Below are 12458 nucleotides of genomic sequence, written 5' to 3'. Positions count from 1 at the left end.
GTCCCCGTGGCCGCCGGACACGCGGCCGGGGCGACTCGCGGAGCTGCAGGTCCCGCATCCCCCTCCCGCCGGATCGCGCGTGGAGCGCATTGCCCGTAGTCCGCTGGGACGCGCCGCCGGTGGGGGCTCTTTCTCCCGGGACTCACGGTCTGTTGTTTCGCTGCCCCGGCTCGGCTTTCGCAGCTCTTCAGCCCGGACTTTGGAGGTGCGCGCCGCGGGAGCGGGCGGGCAAGCGCCGGGATTTTCTTGTTCCTATCAAACTTCGGCACTTGCTGTCGCTGAGATCTCGCGAACGGTGAGGAGCCCGTCCCGCCCGCGGCCGCGCTCCCGGCGAGGGTCCCCAGCGGAGCGGCCGCGGCGCGATTGGGAAGGACCCACGCTCGCTGATGCCCGCAGATGTTAGCGGTGGGACAGATGGATGCTAATCGCCAGAGCGCATTCGTCCTTAGCAGTGCGCCGCTAGCCGCGCTGCACAACATGGCCGAGATGAAGACCTCCCTGTTCCCCTACGCCCTGCAGAATCCCTCCGGTTTCAAGGCGCCGGCCCTGGGCGGACTCAACACGCAGCTCCCCTTGGGGACACCGCACGGAATAAGCGACATCCTGGGGCGGCCCGTGGGCAGTGCCAGCAACCTACTGGGCGGGCTGCCCCGCATCAACGGGCTGGCGGCCTCGGCCGGGATGTACTTCAGTCCCGCTGCCGTCTCCCGCTACCCGAAGCCTCTGGCGGAGCTGCCGGGACGGCCGCCCATTTTCTGGCCGGGAGTGGTGCAAGGCTCTCCCTGGAGAGACCCCCGGCTCGCCTGTCCCGGTAAGTGCGGCCGGTTCTTGCAGGGTGCTGGGAAAAGCCGGGGCGGCCCCAAGCCGGCGGACGAGCGCGGTGGACGGGGCGGGCGGCAGGAAGGCCCGGTGCGGGTCACTCGGTCCTCACGGCCCCAGGTCTGTCCTGGACGGAGCCCTGCTTTAGAACCGAATCCCCGAAGCGGCTCCGCAGCGCCTGGCGGGGCCCGGCTACGGGCCGGGGGCAGGGCAGAGTTCATCCCTGATGCAGCTCTTTCTCCGCTTCCAGCTCAGACTGGGATGGTTTTGGACAAGGACGGCAAGAAGAAACACTCCCGACCGACTTTCTCTGGGCAGCAGATATTCGCTTTAGAGAAAACCTTCGAACAGACGAAATACTTGGCAGGACCAGAGCGCGCCCGGCTCGCCTACTCCCTGGGGATGACTGAGAGCCAGGTGAAGGTAGGTCTCTCCCGCTCCCTGCCGCGGCCGCTTTCTGCCATGTCGGTAATTACTAGTAGCCACGAACACCGTGCAATTATTCAGGATTTTTATTTTTTTTTTAGAGTCAGTTAGAATTGAAGTTACATTTCGATATTGGATAGATTTTAGGCTAATTTCTACTTATTTTGTGCTTAGAGCTCTCTGTGCTGTAAACGATTAAAAATAAATAGACATATTATATTTAATGTAAACCCCCATCACAACAACGACAAAAAGCCTCCCGCAGGTAATTTTTTGTAAAGGGTCACTTCTCCACAAGGATTGTATCCACTGGCACTACTTTACATTGTGTAATCCCGCAAATTTTTTAGCAAATCCTGCAGGTGCATCTGAGTGTTGGGGTGCACTGTAAGTCAAAAATTCTTATTTTTCTGGCTATCATATTCTGTTTTCAACGAACGACTGTTCCGGGAAGCTGCTGATTTAACCGTCGTGCAGCCCCGCAGAGCCGGGCAGGTGTCCCCAGGGGGGTGCCCCCTTCCCGGAGCCCTCCGAGGCTCTGCCCGGGGCAGGCTCCGCTCCGAGTGCCCGCGGTGCGGATGGGATGGGGTCGGCGGGGGCAGACGTGGCGGCGGGACCGAGGCCGTGGCTGAGCTGTGCCCGGTGCCGGTGCCCAGGTTTGGTTCCAGAACAGACGGACCAAGTGGCGGAAGAGACACGCGGCAGAGATGGCCTCGGCAAAGAAGAAGCACGACTCGGAGACGGAGAAGCTGAAGGAGAGCTCGGACAATGAGGACGATGACGAATACAACAAGCCCCTGGACCCCAACTCAGACGATGAAAAAATCACGAGGCTATTGAAAAAGCACAAATCCACGAACCTGTCCCTCGTCAGCCCCTGCAGCACCAGCTCGGATACGTTGTGAGGGCGTGGGGCCGACGGCCGCGGCGGGGGTGAGTGTAAACTGGGTGTTTGAAGTGGTGTGTTGTACAGCCTAAGATGTATGTGAAATGTATATATTTTTTACAGAATAAGTTATGAATTTATTTTCTTTCTCGTCGATGTAAATTTCAGAGAAATTTTTTCAACTTTTTGGGTTTTGTGTTCCTTTAAGGTTTCCTGTTCTTTACTTTAGCTTTCCTGTTAATTTCCTGCTCCTAACAATCAGGTTTTGTTACGTTTTCTATGGGTCCCAAGTCCGAGCTCAGCCACTTTGTATATAGTAAATTTCACAATTTGTGATGTATATTTCTAGTGTAAAAAACGGCAGTTTTCTTTCACTCCGTCCCTCAGTGTGTTGGCAGTTTCATTTCTCCTGCCTCTGGATTTTATGCTTAATAATACCAAAAAAGCCAAACCAATGCCCCAAAAAAGCACGAGAGGAAAATGGACACTTGATTTTACATTAGAATGTCTCCACACGTGTTGGAAAGACTTTGTATAAATCAATAAATTATTTAACAACCTTCTCCTTTAGCGAGTTTCTTCCCACATTTCTGTGCCGGGGCCACCAGAGCCTTCTGCAGGGTGCCCGATGCTGCTCCGCAAGGGAAGAGGAGCAGCTGCGCCCGGGGGCCGGCGGGCTGAGCGTGCACCCGAACGGCCCGTGCAGCGCTTCGGGACACATCCCCGTGCCCGAGTACCGGCCGCGGCAAAAACGGGGCCGAAGTTGTTGAGATCCGGCAGCGGCCTGCGAGCTCCGCCACCCTCCCCCGCCTTCCCGCCGGGCTTCTGGGCCGTACCCGTGCCCGACCCGGGCTCCGCGTGGTTCCGCGGCAGCTAAAGCGCTCCCAGCCGCCCGGAACTCCGCATTTCTCCCCTTTGGCACACGCGAGTCCGGGTGGCTGTGAGACGCCCGCGTTGTTAAGACGCTTTTTTTGTGCCGCGTTTATTTTTCTTTAAAGGAACGAGAGCGTCTCTTTAGTGTCTCAGCTATAGCTTCGCAGCCCGAGCAAAGGCAGCGAGCGGCTGCACCGCGGGCGCTCCTGCTGCCCGGTCCGGTGCGGGCCCAGCGCCTGCAGCACCGCCGGCCCCCGCTCTGCATCCTCCCGGCTCCCCGCAGCGCGGAGGGCATCGCCCGGGCCTGCCCTGCTCACCCTCTCTCGGTGCCTTGGCCCGCACGGGAGCCCTCAGCAGCTCCCGGAGTGTCGCGGCACGACACGGGTCCGGTTCTGCTGCGGGCGGGGTCCCGGTGCCGCCGCTCGCTGTGTCTGATTCCCCTTCGCTCCTGCGGAGAGTCCCGCAGGTCTCTACTCACTGAACCGCGCCCAGTTCTGCCGTGCTTACAGAAGGAAAAATTCGAGCTGAGGTCAGGTTAGTCTTCGTCTGGCAGTGAGCACGCTGAGACCGGGCCGGTGCTGGGGCTCCCGGGGGGAAGCGGCTGGATAAGAACACCTGTGCTCGAGGCTGATCATTCCCACCTCCTCTTCCCAAGGTTCTCACACGGAGCGAGCTCGGAGGGGGCGTTACGGGAGAAGGGGGCTCCGGGGCACCGCAGGACTGGCAGCCCCGAGCCACGGCCCCGGGCAGAGGGGGAGCAGCCCGGGCCCAGAGCCCCCGGTGGCTCCGGGGCTGTCCCGGGTCTCCGCTGGCACCGGCCCGGCCCGGCTCACCCCGCGCCCCCGGATTCGCCTCCCGGGCCTGTTCAAATGTGAAAATTGCGTTTTATGAATTTCTGCGGGTTCAGCTCGGGGCGTTCTCAGCAGCTCACCCCGGCAGGTCACCGCTGCAGCCCCGGGGAGCTTCGGGCTACAGCGAGTTCATCTGTACTCGGGGCTTCGGTCCCTGCTGGAAAAGGCTAGACAGGTTTCCTCTGAAACTCGCGATAATCACGGAGGCGTTTATGGTGGCACATTTACTGAGGACTAGCATCTTGTGAACAGCTCGGAAAGCTGCATCACCTTCCTCTCATCAGCACTCCCATACCAGCTCCTCAGCGCCTTTTACTCGGTTTGTACTGTGTTTTGATTAACACCAGAACTGCATCCTATCATAGAGGTTTTCATGTGAAAAACACCCTTGTTAATTGGCAGATTAAAAGGTATCTCAATAAGAAATGTGATAATTTAAAAATTTCCCTGTAGTCACCAAATTAAAGGGGCAGACACAGCCATGTTCACCATGATTAGTTTTATTGCTTGAGAACCAGAGTACTCATTTCTAAAGGCCTTCAGAGTTATCATGAGTTGAGTTCGCTTAAATAGAATTACTGTGTGGTTATAATGCAACATGGCACAGTAACAATACAGAGCTGCAGACACCCTTTGGGCAACAATACTTGCTATAAACTGGGCTGTACTGTTGAGAAAACTCTGCAAGCGGACATCAAATCATTTCCAATGGTAGTGATTTATACCAAAATCAAGCATCAGTCTAATGCCATCACGCAGTCCATGAACTCCGTAGTGTTCTAAATTAAATCAATAAAACATACATTTGTGTTTCATCAACAGACTCCCTAATCACCTTCTAATGTTGTATTTAGTGGTGGGAGGAAAATGTCTGTAACAAGACTATATTGTAGGCTGCACTGAGCTACTAACCAGGAAAATTTACAGTTGGGTTGATGGTTGTTTTCTTTTTTTTTTTTTTTCTTTAATACTGTATAAATACAGTCTGTGTCCAATACAGTTGCTGCTTGAAGCAGACTATTGTTTTCTTCTCCCGTGTTGTTATTGTTTCAATATAGAATATGGCACCATAAAACAGTAACAAAAGACAGACAAAAACAGTTTACAAAATTCTGGAAAGTTACACCCAAACCTAGCTAAGAACTTCACATTCAATCCTTAATATTACATAGAAAGAAGAGATTATAGGAGTAACAAAGTGAAACTGCTAATATATATGCTATATAGTATGCTATATATCTGTATCCAGGATGGCACTGCTATATATTATTTATTATATAAATGTTGGCTGTTGATGTACACTTAACTAAACCTGCTAAGACTCCAATACTTACTGCTGATATGGCACTCTCAAGCATTCATATTGGAAAGTATATTTAGCATAAGTTTTGGTCAGGTTTATAAATTATTTATATATCTGTGTATATATACACATACATACATATATATACACACACATATATATGTATGTATAGAAAGCAGCTGCTGTGTGATTCAAAAACCATGTAACATGGCAGTATAGTAAATAAAATGAGAAAAAAAATTAAAAATGCAAACCAAAATACTAAAACTAAAACACAAACCATAAGCCTTGGTCAAAAAAGAAAATACCATTTAAAACCATCAATATCTCTATCTATACAATCCAATGTACAAAATCCCAAAGTGGTAAAGATATATAATGGGTATGATACCTTTAAAAGTTTGTAATATGCTGAAATAGCTTTTCCACATCGACAAACACTTATTAAAAGTTGAAGGTTGTGAAATCTAGAATACATCTAGTAACATCTCTGCTGTCTATTTAGAGTTTTGGCAACAGAACTGTGACATATATATAAAAAATAATTCCACATTTCTACTTGATGTCACATGAACATACAAGACAGTGAGGTATGTGAGGCTTCTCTTGAACAGAGTCCAGATGCTGAAGCAGTGTACGATCAGCAGTCTAAAAATGTGGCACTCAGGACTGGATTTATCAATACAGCTGTTAGGATTACAGATTTCAGTGTGCTGCCTTCCCTCCTGGCTACAGTGTGGTTTCACGGGAAATCTTCTCACCTCGTAGGCATCTTTTTCCTGTTGCAGAATTGGCATTTTTAAAAAAAGAAAGATAAACACAGGGGAAATGATGTAGAAAATGTAATAGAAACGTAAAGAAAAAAGATGATATTTACCACCACATCACTGCACGACACAACACTTGTGCACATTTGCAATAGGTTTACCTGCCCCAGCAGCTATTCGAAAGGACAGGAACACAGGCTGCAGCAAGTTAGGGAAAAATAGAAGTTACATGTTTGAAATATACGTTTGTGGTTTTTTTTTTTTGTTTCTTTACAGTCAGTAGTAAATACAACAAAAACTTCTCTATGACTGGAAACAAAATGTTGCAACAAGTTTTTGAATTAATCTAATTACAAAATGCACAAGGGAACAACATCATCTCCTCACAGATTTCTGCTCCCACTGAAACCTAAGGGAAAATTTTCCACAGGTTTCTGTGGGAAGAGGCTCAGGTCCCACACACATCTCCCTTTTGTAACAGTGCTGCACCACTTTGGTGATGAAGGAAACAAAACCTGCTGTTTCTGAACTGGCTGACCCAAAGCCTTTTGTTTACTGCATAAGTTAGTCAGCTGCTCTATTTTAAAACCTTGGACAATTCTGGACCAAATGCCTTAAGAGCATTTTTCCATAGAAAACAATTTTCTGTCTCACAAGAGCTCTGACCATGGCATTAAATAGGGGTATGTATTTGTGAGTTCAGATTTGTGTGTACACATGCATCCACATATACAGTTACCCACTATCCCTCTCTGAATTATCATTCAAGAGCCTCAGTGCTGTTTTTAGATAGGCTTTCACAGGTTTCCTCCTACTCCTCAACTGGCTTTTTCAAAGAAAGCAAATACTCTGTTTTATTTTATTTCTAACTTAGGTTTCCATCTGGTATCTTCAGCAAAGAAGACAGTAAATTCAGGTATTTTATTAATTTTAACAACTGGTATTTATGTAATTATTTATCCTTTTTCTATTTTCTTTTTATCACTTGTTGTTTGAACATGGAATTCCCACTATGTTATTTTACTAATAAACACCTATGCATCAACCTGGTTGAAGCTATGAAATCACTTGTGTTTTGCTAGAAGAGTTTTAAGTGTACAGATGGCTGCTCCTCTTCACTTGCACCATATCCTGCTTTCATTCTAGCACCCGTTGTCCTGTTCTTTGATTTCCTACAAGCAGCTATTCTGATACACAGACTGACTGCAGCTGAATTCCATTTTGAAACGTTTTCAAGGTGTGACTTAAAAATAGGGCAGAGATATAGCTGACTTACAATTAATACATTCTCCTTCCTAATAAAAAAACTTAGAAGATATAAGACTAAAATGTTTAATTTAATTACCTTGTGATCCCCCATGCAGACATTTGGCCCAATGTGGTCATATATTACTATCTTCTCATCATTTTCTGACTAGTTTAAAAAAAAAAAAGAACACAATAAAACACTAGTCAGTCTAAGAGTTCTCCAGATTACACACACCAAAAGGAACATTGGAAATATCGTGCAAATAGATGAAACCAGTTTCTGAATTAGGTGATATTAACACATCTTTGCTTGGCTTCTCCAGAGAAAGAATGTGTAAAATGAACTTTTATGCCCAGTACTGCTTGCAGTAATTTGTGCAGTTTGCCTGCATAAAAACCCCCCTGAGATCTCTGTGCCTCCTCCCTGCTGATGGGACCTTGGGAAATACTCGTGGCTAACTGTGCTAAGGGAAATGAGTGACTCGTTGTAGTTGCATTCCAGGTTTCTGCTGCAAAATTCAACAAGAACATTTGGTCAGTCCTTTTTCAAGAACAACACAATTTTTATTGAATTAGGTGAGATAAATGTTCTTTGAATTAAATGCAATCCATGCTGCCTTATAACAGCATTTGATTTCATCATATAGGGGATTTTAAATGTTCAGAGAGATGAATGATTACTTTCAGGTTATGAGTATAATCTTTAACCATTTCTCTGAGATAAATTTCTTCATCTGAAAAAAAGCATTCAATGATTTTAAGAAAAGCAGCAAATGACGGATGACATTCCTCCAGTCTCCATTATGAATTGCTTTCATTTTGTTCCATGTTGAACTTTATCCTTATACACTGACTTCTTTAGCATTTTTATCTTAATGAATAATAAAATGTACTCATCTTTCTGCCTTTTGCAATAAACGTGATTTGGGGGAGCTATTTTGATTCTCTAGCACAGTAATTCAGGAATAAATACAAATACATAGCCATACAAAATGATTTCTTATTGTGCTAAACAATTTCTATAAGCTAATTAAATCTGTAATCTGCACACTCTCCCGTCTCTAATATAATCGTAGAAGTGCTTTAAACTAGTTGGCAATACTAATTTATTTTGTAGGAAACAGCCAAGACTTTCTCATCTGTAATCAGTCAAGTTTGACTGGGCAATAACTTTATATAAACAGTAGCATTTAGGACTATAAAGTTAAAACTGAATTATCTTTAATGCAGTAAGGAAGCTTAAGGTCAGATTTACTTTACAGCACGGTTGTCTGCCAAAAATATAAAAACATAACCTTCTGCATTGTATGCATGAGCACTTTCCAATATTTCAAGATCATAATGCCACCAGCATCGGAAGTGGGGATACATTCATCAAAAGCGACTTGATAATTTACAAAGGCAGCATAAAATTGTGGATTTTCAACTGCATAATCTTTAGACAGATAAACAAATTACAGCAGTGCACAAGCAGAAACAATATACACTTGGCTGAGCATTCATTACTTCATGCGATCAGGCATCAGCGCAGCTCCCGAGCACTGGGCAACCTTTGGTGGTTTAGGGCTCAGGAAGCAGAAAATAACATGATGGTGAGGTAACCGACCATGGCATGATAGATGATGTTGCATGAAAGCTGTTTACAGCCCCATGTCAGTACAATCTGTAATGCCTACTGTGTAGCTGAGCACTCTCTACAGTGGCAATTTGTGCACCCTATCCTTTCTTTACCTAGGATTTAAATGCAGATTTACTACAATTTTTGTTTGAAATAAAAGATAGAATTGCCTAGGCAGAAAAATAAACACTTTAATTGTCTGTAAGAAAAATTAATATAGCAAAATAATTGCCTGTGTAAGAATATTCAATAGATAGTTACGACTGAAAAAATTCTTTAAAAATTAATATACATTTATATTTTAAGGATTTGTTACAGTGTGTTAAGTTAATTAAAATTAAGTATATTTGTATTAAGTGTACAGTTAATTAAAATTTGCTTTTACTTCCTTCAGAGTTCCTTTAAGAGCTTCAAAGTATAGGTCTCTGCAGTGGAGTAAATTCTCAGTCAAGGCCAACACTGCTTCTTGCCTAGGACCACAGAAACCTGTAGGGTCATTTTGCCCTTTCCTCTATCAGTTTGGCATTCTTTTCTAATGCCAATTTTCCTTAGGTTTTATGGGCCAGAATGCCGGCCTGGCTTTGGGCTGGATAAGCTAAGTCCTATGTTGGCACAGAGTCAAAGGCCAGTGTGGCCTCAGCAGCCCCTGTCACTTTGCATACGAGCTGCTGGAGGTGTCCCAGACTGCCTGAGCACCATCTGCAAATGCAAACTCCAGAGGCAGAGTTGTGTGCACTTCAGAAGGTGAGCTCTGAACGATCCAGCTGATGGGGTTTGTTCCACAGAGACTGGAAATTGGAACTGACCTCACAGTTACAAACTTCTTCAGTGCCCTAACTTTGTTTTCCCTTGTTTCATTTTCTCCCATTATATCCAAGTTATAGCCCTCTAGATAATCAGAAAGAATTCCTTTCCCTCTGTACTGTTTACACTCTTCAAGCTTTTGTGTACACTTCTATCTCCTTATTCATAGCTTTAAAAAAAAAATCTTCCCTCGTTGGCCACTCTTTTCATGGTTTTAGTCCTTTGTTCTTTAGGAATGTCATGGTGGCCAAGCACTATCGGTAACAGTTTGGGTAAAGTCTCACTTTTTCACATGATATCTTGTATAAGAAAAACAAATAACACTGATTTTGACATTGCTATTTGACTATAAAGCCTGTATTGCCCTTAGGCTTCACACTTTTTTTACTGAATGCTGCAGTACATGCATTGTCTAAAATTTCAGGTAAAATTTCATGATGTCATGCAGACAGTTTTTACACATTAAATATGTGAGGAAGTGAATTGACTTGAAATTTGAGTAGCTGTGGAAAACACAGCCTTTCAGTGAGTTATATACTGCAAAGCAAACAGTCTAATCATGAGATAAATAACCCTGATGAGAGAGAAAAAGAAGGTTATAAACTTCAAGAGAGCAAGTTTCAAGGGTGTAATTAATTTAAACTGGAAAAAAAAAAGCCATGAAGCTATAGAACACTGACTTACTTGGAAGATTATTTTCTGTAATTCACTCCCACTGAACTGCATTAATTATACAGGAGCACACAGGCAGACACATGACTTTTGGCAGTTTTGGGTTCACTAAGTCTGTTCGAGTCACAGAGTCTGGCCAGCTCCACCTCACTGCAGCACATCCCTTTCTGCAGCTGCCCACGGCACTGCCAGCTGGCCAGCTCGGAGCACGGGGTGGGGGAGATCTCCTGTCACATCCCATTTCCTGACCTGCTCCTGGTCCTTCAGAACCAGGGGCTGTGCCAGGAGCACGCACACAGGGACACAGGCAGGGGGAGCTGGCACAGGTAAGCAGCTGACCTGGTCCAGTGCTTCCAAGAAAAGGAAGAGGGCAGAGTGGAACAAGAAGAAGAGAGCAAAACTGGAAGGCTCCTGAACCATATTCAGATCATTTAAGCTTGGGTAGAGCACCACCAACTAATCCTAACCCTATCTTATAAACACTAAAATCCCAACGGGAATGGCATGTTCTAAAAATGTTGCACAAGCTTATCTCTAAAGCTCTAATGGTGTCTAAATTTAGGCACCTAACTGCTGTACCAAAGTTGGGATCCTACCCGCTGGAGACTATCCTCATTCAGGGGACAGAAACAGATTTGGCCTGTGTAGGACTTGACATATTCTTTCTTAGGAAATCTACCACTCTGGTAACTCAGGTTTTCCTCTCAACTGCTGACTCCTTAACCTGCAGCCACTTGTACCTGCTCCTGTCTGCATCCTTGGTAGGGGCAGTGCTGCTGCTTATGCTCACTGTAGGGTGGACTGGGCTGGGGGACTAATGGGGACTTCTATAGGGAATTTTTATTTTCTGTTATTGTCACTAAGGCAAGCCTTTAAAGTCAGTCTCCCAGTGCTGTGCATCCCCACACAGAAGAGGCACAGGACAGGAGACACTCAGTCATCATCACTGGCAGCTCAGATACCAAAAGAAGGGCTTGTGACATCTCATCTTTTAGTCACTGTCAGGAGGTTTATGGGGAACAAACCCCCCTTCTTGGGTGTAAAGCACTGGAGGCACACCCCTCCGTTTACTACCACGGTGTGCTGTCTCCAGCTTGGCAAGTGTTTGCCACAGGCAAGGTCAAGGACAGAGTCTCAGCCCCACCCACCTTTGGTGCAGATAAATGCAGTGTGGAGGCATCGGGGGCTGCAGGGCTGTACTTACTTTCAGAATGAGCTCCTTGGCTGAGTGGGACATCAGGATTCTGTCACACCAGGCTGGACATCTCGTGTTCATGTACTGCCTTCCCTGGCTAGAGTCCTCGCTGTAGGGATAACTGCAAACAAATCCCAACCACAACCATCAGTGACTCTTGGCAAAGCAACCTCTGGCTCAAAGGGCCATATTACTTACAAAACTTCACTGTTAAAAAGCAGCTCTTCCAGACACTTGGACATGTTTATCTTTTTTTTCTCCTCCCTCTTTCATTTTCATGTGCATTTTCTCTACATCCCTCTCAGATCTACAACTCTACTGTATGGTTAACAAGTTAAGACACACACTTTCAAAACTCTCACCTCCTACCTTGTGCATTTGCATGTGAGAGCATTTAAAGACAGCAAACTGTTTATCTGTGTAGAAGTACAAAAATCAGTCCAACAACTTCAGAATAGACAAGTGACTGCAGAAAATGTACATGCAGAAGCTGAAAAATAAAACCTAGAGAAAAAAAGTTCATCTAGTGCGATTACTTCGCAGGATTCTCTCAAGGGGTGTTATCCAGGAATAATTTAACAGAAAACAGAGTTCAGAGTGCTGGGATCACTGCAGCTGTAGACAAACCTCTCCTATATGGATTCTTTAAGGGTGACAGAAAAGAAGACAGGACAAGACAGCAGGCTTCGCAGGAGATTTCTTCAGAACCAAGGAATCAGGAACGTGATTTAAAGAAAGTGATGCTGACTACAGAAGATACCATACCTATGAAATTCTGTTAAGAAAAAGTACATTATTTTGTAAAGACATCATGAATAGAAGCAGATTAAGTGATAGTTACGCTCTGGGGCCATCATAAACATGCTATGACATCTCCAGTGCATTCTAACTTAGCTTTAAAGGGCAACAGAAGGTGTTTATTTTAATCTACAGAATATAACTAGAGGTAACACACTGGTGTGAGCCCATGGGCTGAGATCATCTGAAGCACCTGAA

General features: G+C 45.6%; 2 protein-coding genes across 4 annotated transcripts in view; one reads left to right on the top strand and one right to left on the bottom strand.

The window, feature by feature from the left end:
* NKX6-2 (NK6 homeobox 2) lies at positions 1 to 2694 on the top strand. Of its 2 annotated transcripts, none has more exons than XM_014890667.2 (3): positions 1 to 811; positions 1070 to 1242; positions 1902 to 2694. In XM_014890667.2, the coding sequence occupies exons 1-3, from the start codon at positions 397 to 399 to the stop codon at positions 2148 to 2150; spliced, it is 837 nt and encodes a 278-aa protein (XP_014746153.1). In that variant the 5' UTR covers positions 1 to 396; the 3' UTR covers positions 2151 to 2694. The 2 variants fall into 2 exon arrangements, with proteins under 2 accessions (XP_014746153.1, XP_088025614.1); XM_088169488.1 differs by having other exon boundaries at positions 340 to 811; positions 1052 to 1242.
* Positions 2695 to 4339: 1645 nt separating this feature from the next.
* The window catches only part of INPP5A (inositol polyphosphate-5-phosphatase A), a 168563-nt gene continuing 160444 nt past the window's right edge, over positions 4340 to 12458 (bottom strand). The window contains exons 13-16 of one of the 2 annotated variants that reach the window (XM_014890666.2): positions 11472 to 11583; positions 7271 to 7339; positions 6036 to 6123; positions 4340 to 5937 (exon numbers count right to left, since the gene is read on the bottom strand). In XM_014890666.2, coding sequence (XP_014746152.1) covers positions 6043 to 6123; positions 7271 to 7339; positions 11472 to 11583 — 262 coding nt within the window. In that variant the 3' untranslated portion in view covers positions 4340 to 5937; positions 6036 to 6042. The remainder of the gene's footprint in view (positions 5938 to 6035; positions 6124 to 7270; positions 7340 to 11471; positions 11584 to 12458) is intronic. The other variant, XM_088169487.1, reaches the window with a different exon arrangement.

Source organism: Sturnus vulgaris, chromosome 8, assembly GCF_052056855.1.
Source record: "Sturnus vulgaris isolate bStuVul1 chromosome 8, bStuVul1.hap1, whole genome shotgun sequence".
NCBI lineage: Eukaryota > Metazoa > Chordata > Aves > Passeriformes > Sturnidae > Sturnus > Sturnus vulgaris.
The sequence above is the reverse complement of the archived record's forward strand: the minus strand, read 5'-3'. Positions and strand labels throughout refer to the sequence as shown.